Genomic DNA, 27,625 nt, shown 5'->3' with positions numbered 1-27,625 from the left:
ATTAATGCGTTTTGCATTGCTTTCCATGGGAAAACGCGCCTTGGTTTTGGAACGCTTTGGTTTCGGAACGGACATCCGGAACGCATTAAGTTGGAGCACAAAGGTACCGCTCTACTGGATCTCGCATGTGTGGAGAGTTGCTGTTTTACTCTGATCCCAATTACAGTGGTACCTCAGGTTAAGTACATAATTCATTCCTGAGGTCCGTACTTCACCTGAAACTGTTCTTAACCTGAAGCACCCCTTTAGCTAATGGGGCCTCCTGCTGCTGCCACTCCGCCGGAGCACGATTTCTGTTCTCATCCTGAAGCAAAGTTCTTAACCTGAAGCACTATTTCTGGGTTAGCGGAGTGTGTAACCTGAAGCGTCTGTAACCCGAAGTACCACTGTATAGATTCCCTCTGGGGAATCTAGTGGTCTACGGTGAGGACAGGATCCTGCGTTAGGAGGGTCCCAGTTGGGCCTGATCCAGCCGCAGGGCTGTTCTTAGGTTCAAAGCATGGGAAATTGAGCAACAGCTTGCTAATTCCCCCGTGCTTTTCGACTGCTGCTCTACACGGCACCGCACCTCTCTCTCGCCCAGAGCGGGACGACACGGGGCTCTGGACGTTGTGTACATTTTTTGCAGAGTTGCTGACCCGGCAGTTTTCTCTGCCCACGGAGCCTCTCATTAGCTGCAGGGCTGGGCTCGGCGGCGCGTTCGGTTTTTGAAAACAAAAGTTTCCAGGGGTGGTAAAGAAGGATTGGACATTTTTTATGTACGCAACAACAGCAGCAAGGATACTTCTTGCAAAGCACTGGAAAGCTCAAGATCTACCCACACTGGAAGAATGGCAGATGCAACTGATAGACTATATGGAACTGGCCGAGATGACCGGCAGAATCCGTGACCTGGGAGAGGAGAGGATGGAGGAGGACTGGAAGAAATTCAAGATTTATCTACAAAAATATTGTAATTTGAGTGAATGTTAAGCAGGATGCTAGATCATAAATAATTGGGCACCACTAAATTAGATGATTTAAGATGATAATGTGAGATTGAGAAAATATAAATTTCTTCGAGAATTACAAGATTATAAATAAATAGATGGGACATAAGAATGCAAACAAGATGATAAATTGCTGGCAAAAAGTTATAACGATGAAAGTGGGAGCGGGAGATGTGAGGGAGTCCAAAGAAGATGTGAAACTATGTTAAGACATATGCTACATTGTTTATTATATCTATTCTGTATGTTAAACCCTAATAAACATTTATTAAAAAAAAAAAAAAATGAAAACAAAAGTTTCCACCCGTCCCCGTGTCCCCCACTCCCTTTGCCTCGAGCCAGGCGCCTCTGGGTTGAAAGAACACATCTTCCTGCCTAACCATCAAGGCTGAGACAAACCTGACGAGTCTCTTTCCCGGGGAACCTCGGGAAATTAGCAATTCGCCGGCTCCCCACGAAGAGACCAGTCTTTGGGGTCGAGGGTGCTTTTCTGACCGTGCCCTGAGTTTTCCGAGCGGGTAATTCATTTTCCTTGCTTGCTTTAAAGGTAAAGGGTAAAGGGACCCTTGACCGTTAGGTCCAGTCGTGGCCGACTCTGGGGTTGCGGCGCTCATCTCGCTTTACTGGCCGAGGGAGCCGGCGTACAGCTTCCGGGTCATGTGGCCAGCAGGACTAAGCCGCTTCTGGCGAACCAGAGCAGCGCACGGAAACGCCGTTTACCTTCCCGCCGGAGCGGTACCTATTTATCTACTTGGACTTTGAGGTGCTTTTGAACTGCTAGGTTGGTAGGAGCAGGGACCGAGCAACGGAGCTCACCCTGTCATGGGGATTCAAACCGCCGACCTTCTGATCGGCAAGTCCTAGGCTCTGTGATTTAACCCACAGCGCCACCCATGTCCCTGTTTGTGATTCTATATTGCAAACCACCCTGTGGGCAAGCCAGAAGGGCATGTGCCACCGATTCGGGTCTGCCATCTCCACATAGACAGAAGCGTTTTTTCTATGGAATCTGTTCGAATAGTCCCTCAAGAACAGCCGAGGGCAAGACATTCAATCTTGTGAGAGTAAAAGTGCGTCTGTATTTTAGAATTGCTAGGTGATGCAGAGAGGGTGCCAGAGAGTCAAAGTGGGAAGGTGGAAAACAGTCATGCCATGGGCAAAATATCCTTATTGTGGCCAAGTTGTTCTTACACTCAATATCATGTAAAGGATAAAGGGACCCCTGACCATTAGGTCCAGTCGCGGCCGACTCTGGGGTTGCGGCGCTCATCTCGCTTTATTTATCTCTATAACCAGAGAATCGCCAATATTCTTCATGTGGACTCTGTTCGCAAGTAAATGTACTTATTCCGTGTGCCTGTTTTGTAGTTTTGCTTTCCATGTTTTGATTTTCACAAGCGATTCTCTCTGGTTTTATAGAACTTATCAAACGACATTAAAAAATCTTTACCAAAAAGAAAGAAAGATGTAGACCGTGATGAAATTGATCATCAGTAGCAGAATCTGAGCAACTCGAACTGAATTTATGAAGAAATGGCTATTTTTCCTGTTTTTTTGGAATTTCAGCGATAACCATCACCTGCAGCCAAGTGTTTTCGGTTCATTGGGGAGGGGGAAATTACCGTATTTTTTGCTCTATAAGACGCACCAGACCACAAGACGCACCTAGTTTTTGGAGGAAGAAAAATATTCTGAATTTCAGAAGCCAGAACAGCAAGAGGGATCGCTGCGCAGTGAAAGCAGCAATCCCTCTTGCTGTTCTGGCTTCTGGGATAGCTGCGCAGCCTGCATTCGCTCCATAAGACGCACACACATTTCCCCTTACTTTTTAGGAGGGAAAAAGTGAGTCTTATAGAGCAAAAAATACGGTAATTGGGAACTTGGTTGTAAACGTATTTGTAAACGTATTGCTTTGCTGCAGACCTGATTGCGAACCTTAAAAATACCAAAAGCGATATCATAAATATCATGCTTTAGTCTTTTACTAATGAAACTGTGAATTAAAGGTTGGAATAAGAAAACCTGCCGAAGGGAAGGAGGGAAGTCAATGGCTCTATGGAGCATAAAGTAAGATAGATGTCAAAAGACTTGATATTTTTGTTTGTTGAAAATGAAAACTTAATAAACAGCATATTAAAAAAAAAAAAGAGCAACAACGTTTGGAATGCCATATAAGTTTGAAATAAAATACACTCTTCTTTATTAATTGAGGAAAAATAACAAATATAAAAATACCAAAAGCAAAAACGAGATTTCTGGGTCTCGGCGCTGGGAGTTAGGGTGGCGTTTTTGCTTCTCCCCGTTGGAAATGGTCTCCGAATAACGTGTCTCCTTCGTCTTATGTCGCCTGCAGCTTTACGAACTCGACGGAGACCCGAAAAGGAAGGAATTCCTGGACGACCTCTTCAGCTTCATGCAGAAGCGAGGTGAGACGACGACCCACCCCTTTCTCCCTCCCTGCCTGTCTGTCCGTCTGTCCGGCAAATCTTTTTGCAATGGAGGCATTTGCAAAGCCAGCTTTGGGTAATCTTCCTCTGTGCTTGCTAAGGTCACACACATACTCACAGCGAGGGGCGTGCCAGTTTGCAGGAAAATACTTCTGTTGCATCAATCTCTGCTCCTCCTCCGACGAAAAAAAGGCAATTAAAAAAAATCGTTTATGCGTTTTTTCCAGTTTTACATTTACACGTCATGTTAACACCCTTATACAATATTTTACATAGACCAGGGGTCAGCAGACTTTTTTCAGCAGGGGGCTGGTCCACTGTCCCTCAGACCTTGTGGAGGGCCGGATTATATTCTGAAGGAAAAATTACATGAACGAATTCCTGTGCCCCACAAATAACGCAGAGATGCATTTGAAATAAAAGGACACATTCTACTCATGTAAAAACACCAGGCAGGCCCCACAAATAACCCAGAGATGCATCTGAAATAAAAGGACACATTCTACTCATGTAAAAACACGCTGATTCCCGGACTGTCCGCAGGCCGGATTGAGAAGGTGATTGGGCCGGATCTGGCCCCCGGGTCTTAGTTTGCCTACCCATGACATAGACCCTGGAACTAGATCTATGTAAAATAGGTAATTTCCTACCTAAGAGGTGGAAGTGCACAAACAGCTTAGAGATTATTTTATTATTTATTCATTATTATTATTATTATTAATTCAACTTACCGTATTTTTTGCTCTATAAGACTCACTTTTCCCCTCCTAAAAAGTAAGGGGAAATGTGTGTGCGTCTTATGGAGCGAATGCAGGCTGCGCAGCTATCCCAGAAGCCGGAACAGCAAGAGGGATTGCTGCTTTCGCTGCGCAGCTATTACTCTTGCTGTTCTGGCTTCTGAGATTCAGAATATTTTTTTTCTTGTTTTCCTCCTCCAAAAACTAGGGGCGTCTTGTGGTCTGGTGTGTCTTATACAGCGAAAAATGCGGTATACACTGCCCTATACCCGGAGGTCTCAGGGCGGTTCACAACAAGACCACAACATATAAAATCAAATGAAAAGCAGTAACCTAAGCCACATTCTAAAAGGGCATAGGGTGTAAATCGGATCGACCAAAGGCCTGGTTAAAAAGGAACATTTTCCCCCGGCGCCCAAAGGTGTATAATGAACGAGTAACGATGTTAATTAAAGGGCAAGCAGGTTGGGTCTGTGATATAGAGACCACATCCTTCAGGTGTCCTTAAAATTAATCAATGATGTGAATCGTTTATCTCACCCATTCCATTTAAAAAGCAAAACCTGCGATGTTTTCAAAGATTGCCTGGGAAAAGAATTAAAAGAATTGCTTTGCAGCAGTCGCAGGGGTTGGGGAAAGAGATGGTTAGTAACGTCACGGGTTCGGGCCAATACGCCGAGACTCCTGCTGCTACGTTGCCTAATGTGGGTTTTAAGGTAAAGGTAAAGGGACCCCTAACCACTAGGTCCAGTCGTGGCCGACTCTGGGGTTGCGGCGCTCATCTCGCTTTATTGGCCGAGGGAGCCGGCGTACAGCTTCCAGGTCGTGTGGTCAGCAGGACTAAGCCGCTTCTGGCGAACCAGAGCAGCGCACAGAAACGCCGTTTACCTTCCCGCCGGAGAGGTACCTATTTATCTACTTGCACTTTGATGTGCTTTTGAACTGCTAGGTTGGCAGGAGCAGGGACTGAGCAACGGGAGCTCACCCCGTCATGGGGATTCGAACCGCCGACCTTCCGATCGACAAGTCCTAGGTTCTGTGGTTTAACCCACAGCATTACCCGCGTCCCTTAATGTGGGTTTTACTAGGCAATAAAAACCCACGCTGGCTGGCAGCTGAAGGGAGTGTCGACAAAGGTGGTGGGGAGAGGAGAGATTTACCTTAAGTCAAGGAATCCGATTGTGGGGAGGGGGGGTGGTTGTGGGGGCAGAGAAGCAGATGGCCTTGTCCCAGGAGCTTTGCACGACCGGAATGTGCATCTAGGAAACGATTACGGGGGTGTGTGCAATGGGCGAGGCCGGGCGTAAAGGAAATTGCAAGATGCTTTTGTGGGTTTAAGGGATGCGGGTGGCGCTGTAGGTTAAACCACAGAGACTAGGGCTTGCCGCTCAGAAGGTCGGCAGTTCGAATCCCCGCAATGACTGGGTGAGCTCCCGTTGCTCAGTCCCTGCTCCTGCCAACCTAGCAGTTCGAAAGCACGTCAAAGTGCAAGTAGATAAATAGGTACCTCTCCGGCGGGAAGGCAAACGGCATTTCTGTGCGCTGCTCTGGTTCGCCAGAAGCGGCTTAGTCCTGCTGGCCACATGACCCGGAAGCTGTACGCCGGCTCCCTTGGCCAGTAAAGTGAGATCAGCGCTGCAACCCCAGAGTCGGCCACGACTGGACCTAATGGTCAGGGGTCCCTTTGTTGTTCTTTAGTCATTTAGTCGTGTCCGACTCTTCATTACCCCCTGGACCAGAGCACGCCAGGCACTCCTGTCTTCCACTGCCTCCCGCAGTTGGGTCAAACTCATGCTGGTAGCTTCAAGAACACTGTCCCACCATCTCGTCCTCCGTCGTCCCCTTCTCCTTGCGCCCTCCATCTTTCCCAACATCAGGGTCTTTTCCAGGGAGTCTTCTCTTCTCATGAGGTGGCCTAAGTCTTGGATCCTCAGCGTCAGGATCTGTCCTTCCAGTGAGCACTCGGGGCTGATTTCCTTCAGAATGGAGAGGTTTGATCTTCTTGCAGTCCATGGGACTCTCAAGAGTCTCCTCCAGCACCAGAATCCCAAAGCATCCATTCTTCTGCGATCAGCCTTCTTTATGGTCCAGCTCTCGCTTCCATACATCACTACTGGGAAAACCAGAGCTTTAACTATACGGACCTTTGTCGGCAAGGAGATGTCTCTGCTTTTTAAGACGCTGTTTTGGTTTGTCATTGCTTTTCTCCCAAGAAGCAGGCGTCTTTTAATTTCGTGACTGCTGTCACCACCTGCAGTGACCACGGAGCCCAAGAAAGCAAAATCTCTCACTGCCTCCATTTCACAGGCTGTAAATAAACTGCCCATTTTACAGGTAGGATAGTTAAGACTGCAAAAAGACCTCTCCTCCTTCCCAACCCCCAAGACCCCCCCAGCATCCTCCCTTAAAGTCTCTCTCTCCTGGGATCCAAGCCATAGGCCGGCCGGCCCATCCTCTGGCCGGACACGGTTTAATCCCGGAAAATGGCCCGTTCCTTCCTGCAATAAAACGGTCGGACGAGTGCACCATCACACAAACATCTTCTGGCTGATGGGCGGCTGCCGTCGGCTCTTGTTTTCTCCTCCCGATTGTTCCTTTTGGCTTTAAGGAAGCAATAAATCAATTAGAGGGGGAAGCGGGGTTTGTTTTGCCACCCTTTTGAAAGCCGCTCCTTTTGTCCGCTAACTAGGAGTGTCCATACCCATTTGTGTGCCAAAATGGTCTTTTTTTGTTCATGGGCCAGGATTCAGTTTCCCCAAGAACCTCGGGTTTTCGCTGCTTGTTCAAGGTTCTAGACCTCATGACGGCATCATCAACATCATTATTATAGGCTATTATTAGTCTTGTGCTCTGCCTTTTTCCTTCCAAGGAGGTCGGGGCTGGTGGCCATGATCCTCTGCCTCCCCACCCTGTTTTGTCCTGACAACAACCCTGTGAGGTAGGAGAGAGAGAGAGAGAGAGAGAGAGAGAGATGGAGAGATACTGTTCCCCGAAATCGCCCGATGAGATTCGCGGCTTGAATCGTCGCAGGATATAAACGTTTTGAGGCGAATGCAAAACGTTGGACCTGCAGAGAGTTAAAAGCGTCTTTCTTTCTTTCTTTCTTTCTTTCTTTCTTTCTTTCTTTCTTTCTTTCTCTCCCACCTCTCCTCTCTCTCTCTCTCTCTCTTTTTCTTTCTTTCTCTCTCTTTCTCTCTTTCTCTCTTTCTTTTTCTCTCTCTTTCTTTTTCTTTCTCTTTCTTTCTTTCATTCTGTCTCCTTCTCTCTCTCTCTCTCTTTCTCCTTCTCTCTCTCTCTCTTACTCTCTTTCTTTCTCTCTTTCTTTTTCTTTCTTTCTTTCTCTTTCTCTCTTTCTTTCTCTCTCTCTCTTTCTGTCTTTCTTTATATATATCTCTCTTTCTATAATAATAATAATAATAATTTATTATTTGTACCCCGCCCATCTGGCTGGGTTTCCCCAGCCACTCTGGGCGGCTTTCAACAAAGATGAAAAATACACTAAAATGTCACATATTAAAAACTTCCCTGAACAGGGCTGCCTTCAGATGTCTTCTGAATGTCAGGTAGTTGTTTATCGCTATGACATCTGACGGGAGGGCGTTTCACAGGGTGGGCGCCACTACCGAGAAGGCCCTCTGCCTGGTTCCCTGTAACTTGGCCTCTCGCAGCGAGGGAACCGCCAGAAGGCCCTCGGGAGATGGACCTCAGTGTCCGGGCTGGACCGTGGGGGTGGAGACGCTCCTTCAGGTATACTGGGCCGAGGCCGTTTAGGGCTTTCAAGGTCAGCCCCAACACTTTGAATTGTGCTCGGAAACGTCCTGGGAGCCAATGTAGGTCTTTCAAGACTGGTGTTATATGGTCTCGGCGGCCGCTCCCAGTCACCAGTCTAGCTGCCGCATTCTGGATTAGTTGTAGTTGTAGGTCACCTTCAAAGGTAGCCCCACGTAGAGCGCATTGCAGTAGTCCAAGCGGGAGATAACCAGAGCATGCACCACTCTGGCGAGACAGTCCGCAGGCAGATAGGGTCTCAGCCTACGTACCAGATGGAGCTGGTAAACAGCTGCCCTGGACACAGATTTGACCTGCGCCTCCATGGACAGCTGTGAGTCCAAAATGACTCCCAGGCTGCGCACCTGGTCCTTCAGGGGCACAGTTACCCCATTCAGGACCAGGGAATCCTCCACACCTGCCCGCCTCCTGTCCACCAAAAACAGTCCTTCTGTCTTGTCAGGATTCAGCCTCAATCTGTTAGCCGCCATCCATCCTCCAACCGCCTCCAGGCACTCACACAGGACCGTCACTGCCTTCACTGGTTCTGATTTGAAAGAGAGGTAGAGCTGGGTATCATCCGCATACTGATGAACACCCAGCCCAAAACTCCTGATGATCTCTCCCATCTCTCTCTCTCTCTCTCTCTCTCTCTCTCTCTTTCTTTCTTTCTTTCTCTCTCTTTCTGTCTTTCTTTATCTCTCTCCTTCTCTCTCTCTCTCTCTTTCTCTCCCCCCTCTCTTTCTGTTTTTCTCCCTCTCTCTCATTTCGGCCCCGAGCAGATGCGGAAAGGTCTCGATTTGAATGCACCAGACCTTTCGGGGAAAAACAGCCTGATGCAAATTGGAAGCTCTGTGGCTTGTCTTTGGTCAAAGGTGTTGAGGAAGCGGCAACAGAGTCCTGTTTGCTTTCTGAAACCTGCCAGGGTGTTTGTTTCAGAATAGGCAGGCGTGCAAATAGAGCACATCCGACGAAGAGAGGCAGCGCGGTGTAATGGTTAGAGCGCTGGTTCTGGGAGAGACCAGGGATCAAATCCCCCCCCTATAAAAACAACCCTCTGATTATGATAATAATAGCAGAAAGCAGTGAAATAATGCGGTCGGTTCTGTCAAGCACTGAACGCTGAATGAAAAACTTCACGCAACTTTCAAAATAACCCAGATCTACGCTATAAACCAACTTGGGTTCCTAATAGGGGAGAAAGGTAGAATACAACAACTAATAATAATAATAATAATAATAATAATAATAATTTGTTACTTACTGTATTTTTCGCCCTATAGGACGTACTTTTTCCCTTCCAAAAATGAAGCAGCGCATCTTCCTGCTGTCCCCGGACCTGATCTCAAGGCGGGCGGCGGGGAGAAGAGCGCTTCTCCCCGCTGCCTGCCCCACAAGCGCCTGGGGGGGAAATAAATTTTTTTTTCTTTATTTCCCCCCAAAAAACTTGATGCGTCCTATGGGCCGGTGCGTCCTATGGGGCGAAAAATACGGTATATGCCACCCATCTGACTGAGTTGCCCCAGCTGCTCTGTGGAGATTCCAACAAGTTAAAACACCCAACACAATAAAAAATAAAACTTTAAGAACTTCCCTGTGTTTTCAGGGTCATCGTGGAGATTAAATTTGGAGCCAGGGCAACAGCAGGGGAAAGTAACAAGCCCTGAAACACAAAGCACTCCATCTGAGAGAGGATGATGGTGATAATAATAATAATAGCAATAATTTTATTATTTATACCCCGCCCATCTGGCTGGGTTTCCCAGCCACTCTGAGCGGCTTACAGCGTATATAAATAAAGCATCAAACATTAAAAACTTCCCCAAACAAGGCTGCCTTCAGGTGTCTTCTAAAAGTTCTTTATCTCCTAGAGACCTGATGGGCGCCACCACCAAGAAGGCCATTTGGCGATTAGCTTTTATATCTATCTTGATATCTATCTATCTATCTATCTAAGGGACACGGGTGGCGCTGTGGGTTAAACCACAGAGCCTAGGACTTGCCGATCAGAAGATTAAAACATTAAAAGCTTCCCTAAACAGGGCTGCCTTCAGATGTCTTGTAAAAGTCTGGTAGTTATTTTTCTCTTTGACATCTGGTGGGAGGGCGTTCCACAGGGCGGGTGCCACCACCGAGAAGGCCCTCTGCCTGGTTCCCTGGAACTTGGCTTCTCGCAGGGAGGGAACCGCCAGAAGACCCTCGGAGGTGGACCCCGGTGTCCGGGCTGGACAATGGGGGTGGAGAGGTTCTTTCCAGGGGCATTTGCCCATGGACAAGCACAGGAAAATACATCTACCCCAAAATGCAGCGAGTGGCAGTCTACATCAATCCCTGCAATGCCTCCCTAATCCTTATAATTGTCTAATTATATCAGGAAGGGAACCTGCCCTTCTGATTTTGCCATTGAATGCCTGGTTCTGCCGGCGGAGACTGTGCCCCGCGGCTCAGAAACTTGAGGGGCGAGTCGAGGGAGCTGCCGGTTCGAATCCCGCCTCGTAACCCGAACTTGCTGGTCTGGTCCGTCATAGCAGCAGCAGTTGTAATGAAAATAAAAACGAAAGGAACTTTTAAAGGCTTTGATGGAATCATTTCACAACAAGCTTCCAGGTGCGCAGCCTGGGAGTCATTTTGGACTCACAGCTGTCCATGGAGGCACAGGTCAATTCTGTGTCCAGGGCAGCTCCATCTGGTACGCAGGATGAGACCCTCCCTGCCCACGGACTGTCTGGCCAGAGTGGTGCATGCTCTGTTTATCTCCTGCTTGGACTACTGCCATGCGCTCTCCGTGGGGCTACCTTTGAAGGTGACCCGGAAACTGCAACTAATCCAGAATGCGGCAGCTAGACTGGTGACTGGGAGTGGCCGCCGAGACCACATAACACCGGTCCTGAGAGATCTGCATTGGCTCCCAGGACGTTTCCGGGCACAATTCAAAGTGTTGGTGCTGACCTTGAAAGCCCTAAATGGCCCAGTATCCCTGAAGGAGCATCTCCACCCCCATCGTTCTGCCCGGACACTGAGGTCCATCTCCCGAGCGCCTTCTGCCGGTTCCCTCATTGCCAGAAGTGAGGTTACAGGGAACCAGACAGAGGGCCTTCTCGGTGGTGGCGCCTGCCCTGTGGAACGCCCTCCCTTTAGATGTCAAGGAAATAAGCAGCTGTCCTATCTTTAAAAGACATCTGAAGGCAGCCCTGTTCAGGGAACTTTTTAATATTTAATGCTGTACTGTTTTTAACACTTGATTGGGAGCTGCCCAGAGTGGCTGGGGAAACTCAGCCAGGTGGGTGGGGTATAAATAATAAATTATTATTATTATTATTATTAGTCATGGATATTTTTAGCTGGCTAGGATGAGCCCTGGAAGTCCCTTCCGATTCTGTGATTCCGTGCCGAATTCGGTTGCCGCAGTCTTTAGGAGAGTGATCGGAAAGCACAGAGACTTTCGCCGCCGCCACGGTCAGCTTCAGCCGGCGAGCGAGGCTGCGATTCAGCCCGTGCCCATCTGCTATTTTTGCTGCTTTCTCTCTTCCTCTGCAGGGACTCCGGTCAACCGCATCCCCATTATGGCCAAGCAGGTCCTCGATCTGTACATGCTCTATGTCCTTGTGACCGAGAAGGGCGGCTTGGTGGAGGTGATCAACAAGAAGCTCTGGCGGGAGATCACAAAGGGGCTGAACCTGCCCACGTCCATCACCAGCGCGGCCTTCACCTTGCGCACTCAGTAAGTCTTGCCCCGCAACCCACAACGGCCCCCGGGATGTTCCCAGGGGCCGGAGCTACCGCTTTAGGAAAGGGGCGCAGCTGCCGGTTCATAGTGGTGGTTTTCGCCCCGTGTGAAATTCTCATAATCTCAAATCCTGTGTAGTTTTCTCTGCTGCAAAGCTGCAGAGTGACTGGTACCCAGAGTCCAGTTTTAAGAATTAAAGCTGTTTTTCGTTGGTCTGCAATTATTATTTGAGCTGCCCGGGGCATATATAGAATAATAATAATAATAATAATAATAATAATAATAATAATAATAATAAATTTTATTGATATCCCGCCCTCCCCAGCCGAAGCCGGGCTCAGAGCGGCTAACATCAAATGTATAACACATTAACATAAAATCAGACAATCAGTTAAAATAGAAGACCAGTTCTTTCGACAATACAGTGGTACCTTGGGTTACATACGCTTCAGGTTACACACGCTTCAGGTTACATACGCTTCAGGTTACAGACTCCGCTAACGCAGAAATAGTACCTCGGGTTAAGAACTTTGCTTCAGGATAAGAACAGAAATCGTGCTCTGGAAGCGCGGCGGCAGCAGGAGGCCCCATTAGCTAAAGTGGTGCTTCAGGTTAAGAACAGTTTCAGGTTAAGAACGGACCTCCGGAACGAATTAAGTTCTTAACCCGAGGTACCACTGTATATGAAACCACTTGGCGGCTTGGTGGAGGTGATCAACAAGAAGCTCTGGTACAGTGGTACCTCGGCTTAAGAACAGTCCGGTTTAAGAACGATTCGGTTTACGAACTCTGCAAAACCGGAAATAGTGTCCCGGTTTGAGAACTTTACCTCGGTCTGAAAACGGAAGCCGAACAGTGGAAGGGCACTGGCGGCGGGAGGCCTCAGGGAAAGTGCGCCTTGGTTTGAGAACAGTTTTGGTTTAAGAAGGGACTTCCGTTCTTAAGGTACCGCTGTAGAAGACCGGTTCTTTTGACAGTATATCAAACCGGTAAAGTAGTACCTTGGTTCTCAAACTTAATCCGTTCCAGAAGTCCGTTCCGAAACCAAAGCGTTCCAAAACCAAGGCACGCTTTCCCATAGAAAGGAATGCAAAATGGATTAATCCATTCCAGACTTCTAAAAACAACCCCTAAAACAGCAATTGAACATGGATTTTACTATCTGACGAGACCGTTGATCCATAAAATGAAAGCAATAAACAATGTACTGCGGTCAGACAACCAGTAGCTGGACTGGGTTCCACACAGTCACAAAACCAAAACCAAAAAGAGCCACAAAAACAAAAACACTAAATAGCAAAAACAGACAGACCTCAGCGTAACACTCAAAACGGAAGCGTGGCACTCAAAACGGAGCATGTTCGGCTTCCGAAAAAAGTTCGCAAACCGGAACGCTTCCTTCCGGGTTTGCAGTGTTTGGGTTCCAAGTTGTTTGAGTACCAAGGCGTTTGAGAACCAAGGTACCCCTGTATATCTCTATAGGATAGAGACATTATCTATAAACCTGGCGCCAAGCGGCTCCTTTAAACCAGGGTTGCGGCTGCCGAAACGGAAAGCCGCGGTGCCGTTTTGGGGCCGGAGAAAACGGAGATGATGGGAGGGCCGTCTTCAGAAATAAATAAATCTCAAGAGCTGTCCTGCGGAAGACGGAGCGAGCTTCTTTTCTCCCACTCCGGAGGGCAGGACTTGAACCCGTGGCTTCACGTCAGAAGGAAGGAGATTCTGACTCCACGTTTGGCCGTGGGGTGGGAGGCGGTTTTCATCCTATTTTCTTTTTTGGGGGGTTCGTAATTCTTTAGGAAGGCTTACCGTATTTTTTGCTCTATAAGACTCACTTTTTCCCTCCTAAAAAATAAGGGGAAATGTGTGTGCCGTCTTATGGAGCGAATGCAGGCTGCACAGCTATCCCAGAAGCCAGAACAGCAAGAGGGATTGCTGCTTTCACTGCGCAGCGATCCCTCTTGCTGTTCTGGCTTCTGAGACTCAGAATATTTTTTTTCTTGTTTTCCTCCTCCAAAAACTAGGTGCGTCTTGTGGTCTGGTGCGTCTTACAGAGCAAAAAATATGGTGGTTTCCAGTGGATCAAGGGTGCTTGGGGAAGAAATTTACGTATAATTCTATATGGAGACGCACCCTTGAATTTTTGAAAGCGGGGGAATGGGCTCATTCTGACCCCGTCCTTTCTCCCCCTCCTCTCTCTCTCTCTTTCTCTTTCTCTCTTCTTCTTCCTTCTCTCCCATTCTCTTCCCCCACCTATTACATCCACCCTAATCAAGGCTAAAGTTAATTAGTCTGGAATTCAGAGGACCAGGTGGCGGAAAAAGGATTTGTGGGTGGGGATTTGTGGGTGGGGAGGGAGGGGTGGCCCGGGGGGGGGGAGGTGAGTGGGAGGAGAGCTGTTAACTCCTTCGTAGCTGTAAACCCGACTTCCTTTCTCTTAAAAAAAGAAGCAGCGTCTTGCCTGTCCTTAAATGCTGCCAGAAGATTCGAAAAAGCACCGTGTGTGTGTGTGTGTGTGTGTGTGTGTGTGTGTAGAACACCTAGAAAAACACAATAAACCATCAAACATTAAAAAAAACTTCCCTATCCCTATCTCCTTGACTTGGGGGTTGCATAACTCCATCCCTTCCAATGTTTCTCCGGTGAAAATAGGGACGTCCTATTCCATCCCCTCCAACGTTTCTCCCCTGAAAATTGTTGTTGTTTAGTCTTTTAGTCGTGTCTGACTCTTCGTGACCCCCTGGACCAGAGCACGCCAGGCCCTCCTGTCTTCCACCGCCTCCCGCAGTTTAGTCAAACTCATGCTGGTAGCTTCAAGAACACTGTCTAACCATCTCGTCCTCTGTCGTCCCCTTCTCCTTGCGCCCTCCATCTTTCCCAACATCAGGGTCTTTTCCAGGGAGTCTTCTCTTCTCCTGAGGTGGCCAAAGTCTTGGAGCCTCAGCTTCAGGATCTGTCCTTCCAGTGAGCACTCAGGGCTGATTTCCTTAAGAACGGATAAGTTGTATCTTCTTGCAGTCCATGGGACTCTCAAGAGTCTCCTCCAGCACCAGAATTCAAAAGCATCCATTCTTCGGCCATCAGCCTTCTTGATGGTCCAGCTCTCACTTCCATACATCACTACTGGAAAGACCATGGCTTTAACTATACGGACCTTTGTTGGTACCCCTGAAAATAGGGACGTCCTATTCCATCCCCTCCAACGTTTCTCCCCTGAAAACAGGGACGTCCTATTCCATCCCCTCCAACGTTTCTCCCCTGAAAATAGGGACGTCCTATTCCATCCCCTCCAACATTTCTCCCCTGAAAATAGGGACGTCCTATTCCATCCCCTCCAACGTTTCTCCCCTGAAAATAGGGACGTCCAATTCCATCCCCTCCAATGTTTCTCCCCTGAAAATAGGGACGTCCTATTCCATCCCCTCCAACGTTTCTCCTCTGAAAATAGGGACGTCCTATTCCATCCCCTCCAACGTTTCTCCCCTGAAAATAGGGACGTCCAATTCCATCCCCTCCAACGTTTCTCCCATGAAAATAGGGACATCCTTTTCCATCCCCTCCAACGTTTCTCCCATGAAAATAGGGACGTCCTAATCCATCCCCTCCAATGTTTCTCCCCTGAAAATAGGGACGTCCCATTCCATCCCCTCCAACGTTTCTCCCATGAAAATAGGGACGTCCCATTCCATTGGAATAGGGGGCCAACTCTGTCCATCTTGGCAGCGTGCGTTGAATCGAACAAAGCGCAAACGGTTGATTTTTTTGTGTGTATCTTTTTCCCTGGAAAGGTACATGAAGTATTTGTACCCCTACGAGTGTGAGAAGAGAGGTCTGAGCAACCCCAATGAGTTGCAAGCCGCCATTGACAGCAACCGCCGTGAAGGTCGCCGGCAAGGCTTCAGCGGCTCTATCTTCACGTACTCGCCCAGCGCCACCCATGGCATGTTGTCCTCGCCCAAGCTCCAAGTGCCAACGCTGGGGCTGCCGTCGACCACTAATGGCAGCTCCTTGGCCTCCGTCCCGAAAATCAAAAAAGGTACGGCAGCCGATTGCCTCGCGCGTTTGGTTCCACACACGTTTTGTGCCCCTCTCTTCAACCTAAAAGGTCTCCCGGGTTGGCTTAAAAAGATAAAGGGACCCCTGACCATTAGGTCCAGTCAGCGGCGTAGTGTGGGTTGTCAAAACCCGGGGCAAGGCAAGTAATTTGCGCCCCCTAACCCGGGGCAAGGCAAGTAATTTGCTCCCCCTAACCCGGGGCAAGGCAAGTAATTTGCTCCCCCTAACCCGGGGCAAGGCAAGTAATTTGCGCCCCCTAACCCGGGGCAAGGCAAGTAATTTGCGCCCCCTAACCCGGGGCAAGGCAAGTAATTTGCGCCCCCTAACCCGGGGCAAGGCAAGTAATTTGCGCCCCCTAACCCCTAACCTGCCGCCGCTGCCAGCTTCTTCTTGCTGCTGCCTGGTCTGGTCTGGTGTGGTTCTCTCCCGCGCTCAGCGCTGCGCTGGGCGGCCGCTGCACTGTCCCTCCCCCAGATAGTCCCTCGCTCTCTCTCCGCACCGCACGCCTGGCACCCACCCCCTCCACAGTGGGCGGCGACCCAGCGGCTCGGATCGGATTCGCACAGCCAGCACTGCAGTGAGAGAGAGTGAGTGAGCCAGGTAGGGGCAGAGAGCTGCGAGTGCGAGCGCGCCCCCCCCAGATGTTGCGCCCGGTGTGGCCGGCCCCCCCTGCCCCCCCCACGCTACGCCACTGGGTCCAGTCATGGCCGACTCTGGGTTTGCAGCGCTCATCTCGCTTTACTGGCCGAGGGAGCCGGCGTACAGCTTCCGGTCATGTGGCCAGCAGGACTAAGCCGCTTCTGGCGAACCAGAGCAGCGCACAGAAACGCCATTTACCTTCCCACTGGAGCGGTACCTATTTATCTACTTGCACTTTGCCTTGCTTTCGAACTGCTAGGTTGGCAGGAGCAGGGACCGAGGAACAGGAGCTCACCCCGTCTGAATGATACTATCTGAACGATAGTCTTGGTCATTTGATTTGCTGTCTTTTTATTTGTATGTACAGTGGTACCTCGGGTTACATACACTTCAGGTTACAGACTCTGCTAAGCTAGAAATAGTGCTTCAGGTTAGGAACTTTGCTTCAGGATGAGAACAGAAATCGCGCAGTAGCGGCGTGGCGGCAGCAGTAGGCCCCATTAGCTAAAGTGGTGCTTCAGGTTAAGAACAGTTTCAGGTTAAGAACAGACCTCTGGAACGGATTAAGTACTTAACCTGAGGTACCACTGTATTGCTTGTTTTATGTTGCTATGGCCATTGGCTAAGGCGAATAAAGTTTATCTATCTATCTAAAAAAATAATAATAATCTCCCTGTATCGCTCTCCATCTCACCTGTCTGCACCTCTTTGCGCTAAAGGAGCTTTCCTTTTTGTTGTTGTTCTTGCAACACCTGCAGAGGAGGAGACGGCCATCCCCATCGGCGTGCCCGGCCGCCTGCCCGTCTCGCTGGCGGGCCACCCGGCCATCGCGGCCCAAGCCGTCCAAGCGGCGGCGGCCCAGGCGGCGGCGGCGGCTCAGGCCGCCGCACTGGAGCACCTGCGGGAGAAACTGGAGTCCGGGGAGCCCCCGCAGAAGAAGATTGCTCTCGTGACGGACGAGCAGCAGCGGTTGATGCAGAGAGCGCTCCAGCAAAATCTCCTGGCCATGACTGCTCAGCTCCCCATGAGTATCCGCATCAACAGCCAAGGGACGCGCTCTCCAGGTATCCTTGATCTCTTGCCTTGCCCAGATGGAGAGAACGTTCTTGAAAGACCTCAGTTGGCTCCCAGGACGTTTCTGAGCACAATTCAAAGGGTTGGTGCTGACCTTGAAAGCCCTAAACGGCCCAGTATCCCTGAAGGAGCATCTCCACCTCCATCGTCCAGCCCGGACACTGAGGTCCAGCACTGAGGGCCTTCTGGCGGTTCCCTCCCTGCAAGAAGCGAGGTTACAGGGAACCAGGCAGAGGGCCTTCTCGGTGGTGGCGCCCTCCCACCAGATGTCAAAGAGAACAACAATTACCAGACTTTTAGAAGACATCTGAAGGCAGCCCTGCTTAGGGAAGCTTTTAATGTTTGATGTATTACAGTATTGTAATATTTTTTTGGAAGCCGCGCCAGATGGGCGGGGTATAAACAATATTATTATTATTATTATTATTATTATTATTATTATTATTAGATCTGTGTGTGGACATTAGGCACCTGTAAAGATAAAGGTAAAGGGACCCCTGACCATTAGGTCCAGTCATGAACGACTCTGGGGTTGCAGCGCTCATCTCGCTTTACTGGCCGAGGGAGCCGGCGTCCAGCTTCCGGGTCATGTGGCCAGCAGGACTAAGCCGCTTCTGGTGAACCAGAGCAGCGCACGGAAACGCCGTTTACCTTCCCTCCGGAGCGGTACCTATTTATCTCCTTGCACTTTGATGTGCTTTCGAACTGCTAGGTTGGCAGGAGCAGGGACCGAGCAACGGGAGCTCAGCCCGTCATCGCGGGGATTCAAACCGCCGACCTTCTGATCGGCAAGCCCTAGGCTCTGTGGTTTAACCCACAGCGCCACCCGCGTCCCTTAGGCACCTGTACAGGTGTGGAAATTTGCATGTCTTTCCCGCCCACTTTTGCCCCTGGCCCCGCCCCCAGAAGGGAAACGGCTGTCTGCCTGCCTCTGTCTTTACCCCCCCTCCTTTATTGCCTTCCAGAAAACCGCCAAGACTCCGCCATGAATTTGGCCACCAACGGGACAAACAGCATCAACATGTCGGTTGAGCTCAACGGCATCGTTTATACAGGTAAACCCGGTTGAAGGAACCTCGGAAAGGAGGTTTCGGACAGCCTCACAAAACCAGTCTTTTTTTTTTAAAAAAAATCATTTTTATTGATTTTCCAATAAAAACCATCCAATTCATATATCCAATCATACTACTACCCCCATTAAAATAAAAAACTAAAATAAAAAAGACCAAATTATAGCCCAGTCTTAAGTTTGCTAAGGTCGCAAGCTCCGAAGGCTGAAAGATGACCTTACCTACACCTGTAAGATGAAAGGTGAGGACGGGTTTTTGCATTTAAAATAAAAATTGTTTGCAAAAAGAACATACCTGAAACAGGTGCAAGCATCCCAGAAAGAAAGAAAGAAGACAATGAATCGAAAGATTTAAACTGTGAAGTGTATTATTATTATTAATATTATTATTAATATTATTAATATTATTAATATTATTAATATTATTAATATTATTAATATTATTAATATTATTAATATTATTATTTGCAGCCTCAAAGGACGAAGTACATAAATGCAGCTCTGCTGCAAAGGGATAGTAAAGTTTGTAAGTCACGCAAATGTTCCCTTTGCACATAATAAAGCTATAAATATAAAAATGGAAACGTTCTGCCCCTGTGAGTTGCATCGCTATTGAGAATCAAAGCTGAATGTAGTCTTAATTGAGCCGGAATTTGCATGTACTAGGGACACCACGTGCCTCAATGTTTGTATAAGAAATAAAATTCCCTTTTTAATGGTAACTCAATTTCTGCCCTTTTCCGGGAGGGCAATTTGCCAACTCTCTGAATCCAATTTACGAAGACTGAAAGTCTTCCAGGATTTGGCAGTGTGACCCCGGGCCCCTGTTAAGAGAATAAAAATAAGCTCTTAACTTTTCAAATCCACAAGCTTATACAGTGGTACCTCGGGTTAAGTACTTAATTCGTTCCGGAGGTCCGTTCTTAACCTGAAACTGTTCTTAACCTAAAGCACCACTTTAGCTAATGGGGCCCCCTGCTGCCGCTGCACGATTTCTGTTCTCATCCTGAAGCAAAGTTTTTAACCTGAGGTAATATTTCTGGGTTAGCGGAGTCTGTAACCTGAAGCGTATGTAACCTGAGGCACCGCTGTAGTTGCCAAGGAAATCTCTGCAAATGCCTTGCTCCAAAATTCACCTGCCTTTGAGCAGCTCCACCACAAAGGCTGATAGGTGCCATCTAAGGGTTGAAAATGTGTTTGCAGGCACAGCAAATGAGCCATTCTCCTCCCCTCCTTTGGTACCTGTTGCAATGGGTGGAAACCCCATTGCAGAACCCATATTTCTCACTGCACAATAAAATTGCCAGGGACGCGGGTGGTGCTGTGGGTTAAACCACAGAGCCTAGGGCTTGCCGAAGGTCGGTGGTTCGAATCCCCGCAATGACGGGGTGAGCTCCCGTTGCTCGGTCCCTGCTCCTGCCAACCTAGCAGTTCAAAAGCACGTCAAAGTGCAAGTAGATAAATAGGTACCGCTCCGGCGGGAAGGTAAACGGCGTTTCCGTGCGCTGCTCTGGTTCGCCAGAAGCGGCTTAGTTCTGCTGGCCACATGACCTGGGAGCTGTATGCCGGCTCCCTCGGCCAATAAAGCGAGATGAGCGCCGCAACCCCAGAGTCGGCCGCGACTGGACCTAATGGTCAGCGGTCCCTTTACCTTTACCCTATCTCCTCTCAAAGCAATTGCTGAAAGGCAGCAGCCGCGGCTTTTGTAGGGTCTCTTAATAATATTAATAATAATTAATAATAATAATTTATACCCCGCCCATCTGGCTGGTTTTCCCCAGCCACTCTGGGCGGCTTGCAACAGAGTATAAAAATACAATAATCTATTACACATTAAAAGCTTCCCTAAACAGGGCTGCCTTAAGATGTCTTCTAAAAGTAGTTTTTTATTTCCTTGACATCTGAAGGGAGGGCGTTGCACAGGGCGGGCGCCACCACCGAGAAGGCCCTCTGCCTGGTTCCCTGTAGCTTCACTTCTCGCAGGGAGGGAACCGCCAGAAGGCCCTCGGTGCTGGACCTCAGTGTCCGGGCAGAACGATGGGGGTGGAGACGCTCCTTCACATATACTGGGCCATTTAGGGCTTTCAAGGTCAGCCCCAACACTTTGAATTGTGCTCAGAAACGTCTGATGCAACCGGGATTAAGGGACCAGTCGGGTGTTTAGGCTGGGGAGAAGGAACAGGTCCAGGGTTTCGGTGGCCCACCAAGTGTCTTCTTCCATCCTCCTCCAGGTGTGCTGTTTGCCCAAACTCCGGGGCCCTCATCCTCCCACAGCAAAGGAAACTCCAACAGCGGCTGCGGCGGCTCGCAGGGCGGGCAGGCCGCCAGCGCCCCGCAGACTGCTTTCCCCGCCGCGCCGACATCTACCTCAACCAATTCCTCGTCGCCTTAAGGAAACCCTCCCCGCTTCTCCTCTTCATCCTGCCAAAGCTGATAGCCCCCGTCTCGGCGACGCACGGTCGACGAGAAAATATCCCCGGTTTGGACCCTTATCCGCCTGTCTGGACGGGGATTTCCTGGGGGATGTTTTCCGGAGAGAGGGGAGAGATGGACCCGCACACGCCTTGTTTGTTTCCGGGGGGCAAGGGGGGGTCTGGAAGGCGCCATCTTCTGTCCCCCAAATCCCCCCCCCCAAAATAAAGGAACCTCTTTGCCATTGCTGCAGGGAGATGTTTTGATCCTGCCCCAACCGGGAACGGAGGGAGGTATCCCAACCAATCTCAGCTTGACACCAAAATAACCAAACCTTTTTGGGGGGAAATAGGTGGGGGAGCCGCTGGGTCCTAATCTCTCCCTCCTCTTTCTCTCCCCTCTTCCACCAAATATTTTCCCAGCATTAAAGATATCAATAGAAGAACCAAAAAACGAAAACAAAGAAAGCTTTCATCCTGGATTTTGGAGGGCCGGGGGTGGCGCATTGAGCGCCGATGATTTCTGAGCCAGATGGAAAACACTGTGTGGTTTTAGCTCTTTTGGGTTTTTTTTTGACGTAATGCATTGTAGACACAGAACTCCTTACCTCATGCGAACTCACACTTTTGCACTGTGTTTTATTTTTATTTTGTCTGGGGCGGTGGTGGGGAGACAGCTCTCGTTAGGCGGTCTCAGGGTGCAGGGCGGTCTCAGAACGAAATCCTTTTTTTAAACCCCATCCCAAACAGCATTTACAAAAGGGGGCGGGGGGGGGGAAGGTGGGCGGCGGGAAAGCTTTTAGCTATTGCGTTTTTGTTTTCTTTCCTTTTTTACAAAAAAACAACCGCTCTCGAAACATATATAAGGAAAATTCAGGGGTGGGTGTGTAAATAGAAACTTCTTTTGTTTTTGGAATACGATTCTCAACAGACAACCAAAAATGAAATTGCTATAGAGCAAATTCTGTAAGTTTTTATTTTGGCGGTTATCCTCTTAACGCGTGTTGCTTCAGGTGTGTTTTCCACTGACGATATGGCTGCACTTTTCCTCCCCAAATCTTTTCGTGTAACACTGGCAGGGGCTTTTTTTGCGGGTAGGTTCTCGGGGAAAATTGTCTTTGATGAACGAGCTCAGGTGGTTTTTTTCCTACATATTGGGGTGAGTCGGGGCGCGCTCAAGCAATTGCTTTGGGATTTCACGGGATGATATTTTTGTACGGAGATTTCTTTGCGTGGAAATTGGAGAATCGAATGAGGCAGCCTTCCTGCCTCTTAGTGCTTCGCTCCCCTGACCCTCAAACATTGCTCCTTTTGCGATGACAAGACAACAACAACAACAAACCCACTGGGCTGTTTTTACTCGCCTCCAGCCCCCAAATAATTTAAAAACCACAGTATTAACATCTGCAAAGTCTGTGGGGCTTGACGTTTCCCCAACGCCCAGGAAAACTGGGGACCTCAGACGTCACCATTTCCAGGAACGAAACCTTTTTTTTAACATCGCATCCTCTGTGTGCATTTGAAGTATGTGGCTTCCCTGCAAATAATCCCGGGAAACGTAGTTTGCAGAGGGTGCTGGGGACCTCAGACGTCGGACCGGCTTTTGCCAGGACGAAACCCGTTTTTTAACTTAGCTTCCAGATATCGCATCTTCCGAGTGCATTCGAAGCACAGGGCTTCCCTGCAAACAATCCGGGAAATGTAGTTTGCAGAGGGCGCCAGGTTGCAGTTCTTTCAGATTTCCCGCAACGGTGCGTTGCTGAGGAGCAGCGTGGCAAGCTTGGGGTTTTGGCGACGTTTTGGGGGCGCAGCTGGTGGAGAGGATAAAATTTGGGGTTGTGGTTTTCTTTTCCCTTACTCCCTCCAAACTCATTTGTTTCCTTTGAATATAGGGACCGGGTAAGGGGGCGCATCCTTGACTTTGGCAGGAATCGGAGAGGTTATGGGTCTCGCTTCTTGCAGAACCAGGCGGGGGGAAGCCCACCATTTCAGATGCAGACGAAGAGGGGGTCCAAATATTTGCGGCTAGCCGCCAGAGAACCCCCTCGACTTGACAACGACAATTTGTTGTGTTGGCATATCTACCTCATCGTATCCCTTTCTCCTCCTTTCCAGTTCCCCCTGGGGTGGGCAGATTGGAGAGGATTCTTGAATCAGAATATCTCCCCCCCCCCCCCAGTGTCTTCTCTTTGCCGGACCCCCTCCCCGGAAATATTTCTAGAAATTCAGCTTTCCTTTAACGAAGCGAAGCAAAACGCTCAAAGTAAACAACAACTACTACTAACATGGGCTCTCAAAACATCTCTCTATCACCTCCTTGTCCTCTCATGTGCTGGTTTAAATTTCTTAACTGGGGGTTGGGGGCTGGGAGAAGACCCCACTGGGATCCCCCTCAGCAAAACAGATTATTGTGCCCCTAAAGGAGACCCCACTTTGATCCAGTCCTGTTTTGTTTCAGCCGGCACCATTAAGCGGACGGTTGCTTTTTGGAACAAACAAAAGGCTTATCCCTCTCTTTCTCTCTCTTTATATTTTTAAAAATGATTTTTAGAATTTGTCGCTTTCTGGGATCAAATAGCGACAACTCTCCCTCCCCCCCCCCTGTTAATAATAAGGCTGTAGAACCCAGACTTTTGCTTGGGAACGTTTTTAAATTTTCTGTTCAAGGCTCTAGGAAATTTTACAGGGTGCATCTACTCGCTCCTATTTCCCCCAAACTCACTAATATATCTTCAATTGGGTATCGACTTGGCGCCCTCCGGACTTTGGGTCCCGTGCACTCTGGGAGTTGTAGCGCAACGCACCCGGACGGCTCTAGATTGGCGGCGAACCCTGTAGACACTGAGCGCCCTCGTCCCCTGCGCTGCGATACCCCTTGAAACCGTTGTGGTTCCTGGGAGCTGTAGTTTTGTGCCGGGTCTGAGCGTTGTGAGGCAAGCGCCCTGTTCCCCTCGGCCAGAGCTACAGTTCCCGGGGCTCACCTGGGGAAGAGGGGTTGGTTGCTATGCCATTCTTAAGATGTTATAGAGGGGAATTTCCTGGGTCTCCTGATGGCTCCTGGCGCCCGTAACAAAACTACAGCTCTCTTTGGGGAAAACCACGACGGTTTCCAGGGGCATTGCAGTGCTTAAACGTGATTTGACTCTTCCGGAGCCTATTTTGAGGCCTGTGGTCAAAGAAGTCTCCCCTACCTTATATTTAGATGCTGGCAGAGGAACGGACAAAGGGATATCTCTTCTCCACGAACCCCAAAGAATGCTGCCACCCAGAAAAACAAAAATCCATTTTCTGCCCACATCGTTCCCGCTTTCGGAACGTGGCCAAAAATTTTGGAGAGCACAACCGAGAATATCTTAAGGTGGTTTTTGTGGGGGTTTTTAGGCTGCGTTATTAAATTAAAAGCACACGACGTTCCCCTCCCCAACCTCGCGGGAACCGTAGTTTGCCCAAAGCACTGGGAATTGTAGCGCTGCGAGCGTTTTTTACATTTAATTATCGATGTTGCTTTTAAAAAAAATTAAAAATTGCGCTTGCCAATTTCTGGAATGGGAGTTCCGGCCCGAGGGGCACTGATAGCCTTTAAATTCGGCGTCCTTTTATTTTTATTATTATTATTTTTAAATATTATTTTATTATAAAAAATATTATTTTTAAATAATAATAATAAAGCTCTCTCAGATCCCGTCGGGAATAGCTCTTTGCTTCCCGCTCCTCTTTTTTCAAAACGACAGCTCAGCAAACAGAGATGCAGATGTCCGTAAATCGGATTTTATACTCCTTTGCGGAACTGCTTTGGGCAGTTTTTCGGCGCACCTCAAAACCCTTTGGAGCCGGCAGTGTGGTTCCGGCTATTTCTTGCACCCTGAATACGTTGGGCCCCCACTTCCAGCGCGGTAGCAGTTAACATCCCACCCCCCCTCTGAACTGGCCCCCATTTTCACTTTTTCTCTAGGGAAGAGAGAGAAGGGCACCATTGCCGGTTGAGTCTCCCTATCGTGAATTTAAGGACTTTGCAAGTGAACCCCGGACTTGGGACGGTCTGGGCGTGTTGTATCCTGCTTACCTCCTCCTCTGAGTAGACCCATTGAAGCGAATGGGCCCCAATTGGCGGCTGATATCAGTGGGGAGAGACGGGGCAGCGACACCCCCCATCACCAAAGCAAGGTTGCATTTGGGGGCTGCGTTAAGACGGTTCTGAGAATCCACCCCCAAGCTAACCAGCCCAGAAATATATAGAAATATATTGCCCGCAAGATCCCACCGCTGACACCAATCCTTTTGTATCGCAAACAGGTCCCCCCCCCTTTCCCCTCCTTTTTATTTTTTTGAAAGCTTACTAATCGAACCGTACGGGTACCGCGGATCACAAAAGTGTCTGCTTTGAATTGCGGGTTAAACGGCCTCGCACGGACCCAGGGGGGTCCGTCGGCCATGGGGCAGGTATGGATCTAGGGAGAGGAGAGGGGGCAAACTGTTCCTTCAACCTCTGCCTAGTATTTTTGTTTTTTAAACTCCGTTTTCAGGTGCGTTGACCCACCACATACCAATCTCTCTTGTGGCTCTCTATGTGGGTCTTCCCCTCGCAGACTTTCCTGCCTTCCCCACCCCTGAAAATAATTTCTTTTTTAAAAATCTGCCCATTGGGCAAGCCTGCCTTCTTTCCTTTCGGGTCCTCGAGCTGCCGCGCCGAATCCTGGGTGTGAAACCCTCCCTTTCTGCCTGGAGACACAGAGATGGGTCAAAAATCGGTTTACGAACCCGATACGCAAATCTGGCTGCTTCGATGGAACCTGGTTAAACCACAGCTGTCTGTCTTCAAACTTGGAAAGTATAGGAAATACCTCTGTTATTAAGGCAGAATATGCACCATCCCTTTTTTAAACCTCCCCCCCCCAAATCCTGGGAATTCTAGTTTGAGGGTCTTTGGAACTATAGCACCGTCAGGGGGTGAACTACAGTTCCCAAGACTCCTTTATTTTTAGGGGAGGTGTTTTGGAGGGATGTTGCGTACGTTGCTTTTAACTACGATTTGAAGTCGGTTGGGTGAACCGACGCTTGTCCCCCAAAAAAGAGGGTTTTGGGTTCGAGGTGAAAGGCAGAACTTTGCGGTTAGGCGTTTTTGCGGTCTGGTTTTGGAAGCAAAGGGCCCTAAGCCGATACAATCATCTGAATTTTAAATGCCAGGCTTTGGGCGCTGTCCGGTGTGCACAGGACCAGTCTGATAATAATAATATTGTTATTTATACCCTGCCCAAATGACTGCCTCGCACACTTGGTCTGTCCTCGTGTCGACAACTCCGCGGCTGCGAAACGGCCGGAGTCGTCGGGACTCGAACCCAGAACCTCTGCCCGCCTTTCCCTAAAGAAGAGACCCTTCCTCTCTTACGTGCAACCCACTTTCCTTGTGGGAAGGAGGAGTTGTTGCCGGGCGTGTGTGTGTTGGGTGTGTTTGTGTGAAATTTCCCCCGCCCTAGACATATTTTTAAAAAAAAGAGAGAGAGAGAGAAAGAGAGGGGAGTTTTTAGCGTGGGTGGGCGAGTAAGAAATTCTATATCCAAATTTATATAAATATATATAAATGTGTGTATGTTTGTGGGTTGTTGTTTATTTAGGGTGTGCGTGGTGTGTGTCTGTCTCTAAAGGAATGTGGCATAATTCCTTCATTCTCAGGCCAGAAATTTTGCTTTTTAAGGGTTCGATGGCGACTCAGGGGTAATGTGGAAAATGCTATCTGGATCTTGATTGTATTCTGGAGGGGCTGCGAGGGTCGGGGTGGCATACGGGTTTGGGTTGGGTGTACAGGAAACAAACCAAAATAAAATAAAATTTGCTTGCGGTGATGGTGGCTGGAGGTGTGCCGGGTGTGAATTCCGACCCAGGGCTTTCCGCGTTCCCAAGAACAGGGCGACGCTTGGGAAAACCCCTTTTTAAATTTAATTTTTTGGGGGGAATGTTTCGCCGCTCGATCGCACCCCGCTATCAAGAGGAACGTTTTCCGGGTTCTCGATTTCTGCGCAAATTTTCACAAAAGAGACTCCGTTCGAGGCAAGATTCGTGGGAGCGAGATTGCTTAGGTTGGGTTTGTGGACCCCCCCAAAAAACCTTTAAAAATAGCTGCAGGATTTCGGGGTTTTGTTGTTTTTCAGTTACGCCTTTCCCACAAAAGCAAGGATTTTCTGAGCAGACCCCCAACTCGCAATTCCATTTTACGTCTAATTCGCTTGCGAAAAGCGAAAAAGGGGAAGACTTTAGCTGGTAGTAATAGGATTTGTGTTACATTTGTACAAACACTGTGGGTTTTTTTGCGGGGTGGGTTCTGATTTTTTGGGGGGGGGTGTGCAAGCTCAGAGCCCCTTCCTCCTTTCTCTCTCTCTCTCTCTGCATATCAAGTTTTAAATAAGACGTAATTTCAGGGTGTGTTTTTTCTTCCCAACTCTGGGGTTGTCTTTGTTTTTTTTCTTCTTCAAAGGAAATAATCAGATTTGAACGAGCAGCAAAGATATGCAATCTGTACCACGTAGGTAGATTTTTGACTCAGGAAAGAAAATAAAAATCGAAAAATAAACCACATTCTACCTCTGAAAACCGCAGCGGGCTGCCTTTCGTCACGGCGGGGGTATTTTTTTGGGGGGGGGGTTAAGGCAGCCTTTGCGTTTTGCGCTTTTTATTTTTCGTTTCGTTTTTTTCGTTTGTTTGTTTTGTGTGTTG

General features: G+C 48.8%; 1 protein-coding gene across 3 annotated transcripts in view; it reads left to right on the top strand.

The window, feature by feature from the left end:
- Nucleotides 1-25,799, top strand: part of ARID3A (AT-rich interaction domain 3A) — a 70,580-nt gene extending 44,781 nt beyond the window's left edge. For all 3 annotated transcript variants that reach the window (XM_080988970.1, XM_080988969.1, XM_080988971.1), the window contains exons 4-9: nt 3,343-3,415; nt 11,479-11,662; nt 15,457-15,704; nt 17,122-17,427; nt 18,403-18,492; nt 20,738-25,799. In XM_080988970.1, the coding sequence (XP_080845096.1) occupies nt 3,343-3,415; nt 11,479-11,662; nt 15,457-15,704; nt 17,122-17,427; nt 18,403-18,492; nt 20,738-20,898 (1,062 nt within the window). In that variant the 3' untranslated portion in view covers nt 20,899-25,799. The remainder of the gene's footprint in view (nt 1-3,342; nt 3,416-11,478; nt 11,663-15,456; nt 15,705-17,121; nt 17,428-18,402; nt 18,493-20,737) is intronic.
- Nucleotides 25,800-27,625: the final 1,826 nt, after the last annotated feature.

This window comes from Podarcis pityusensis, assembly GCF_964106645.2.
Source record: "Podarcis pityusensis genome assembly, chromosome: 18".
Lineage (NCBI taxonomy): Eukaryota > Metazoa > Chordata > Lepidosauria > Squamata > Lacertidae > Podarcis > Podarcis pityusensis.
The sequence above is the reverse complement of the archived record's forward strand: the minus strand, read 5'-3'. Positions and strand labels throughout refer to the sequence as shown.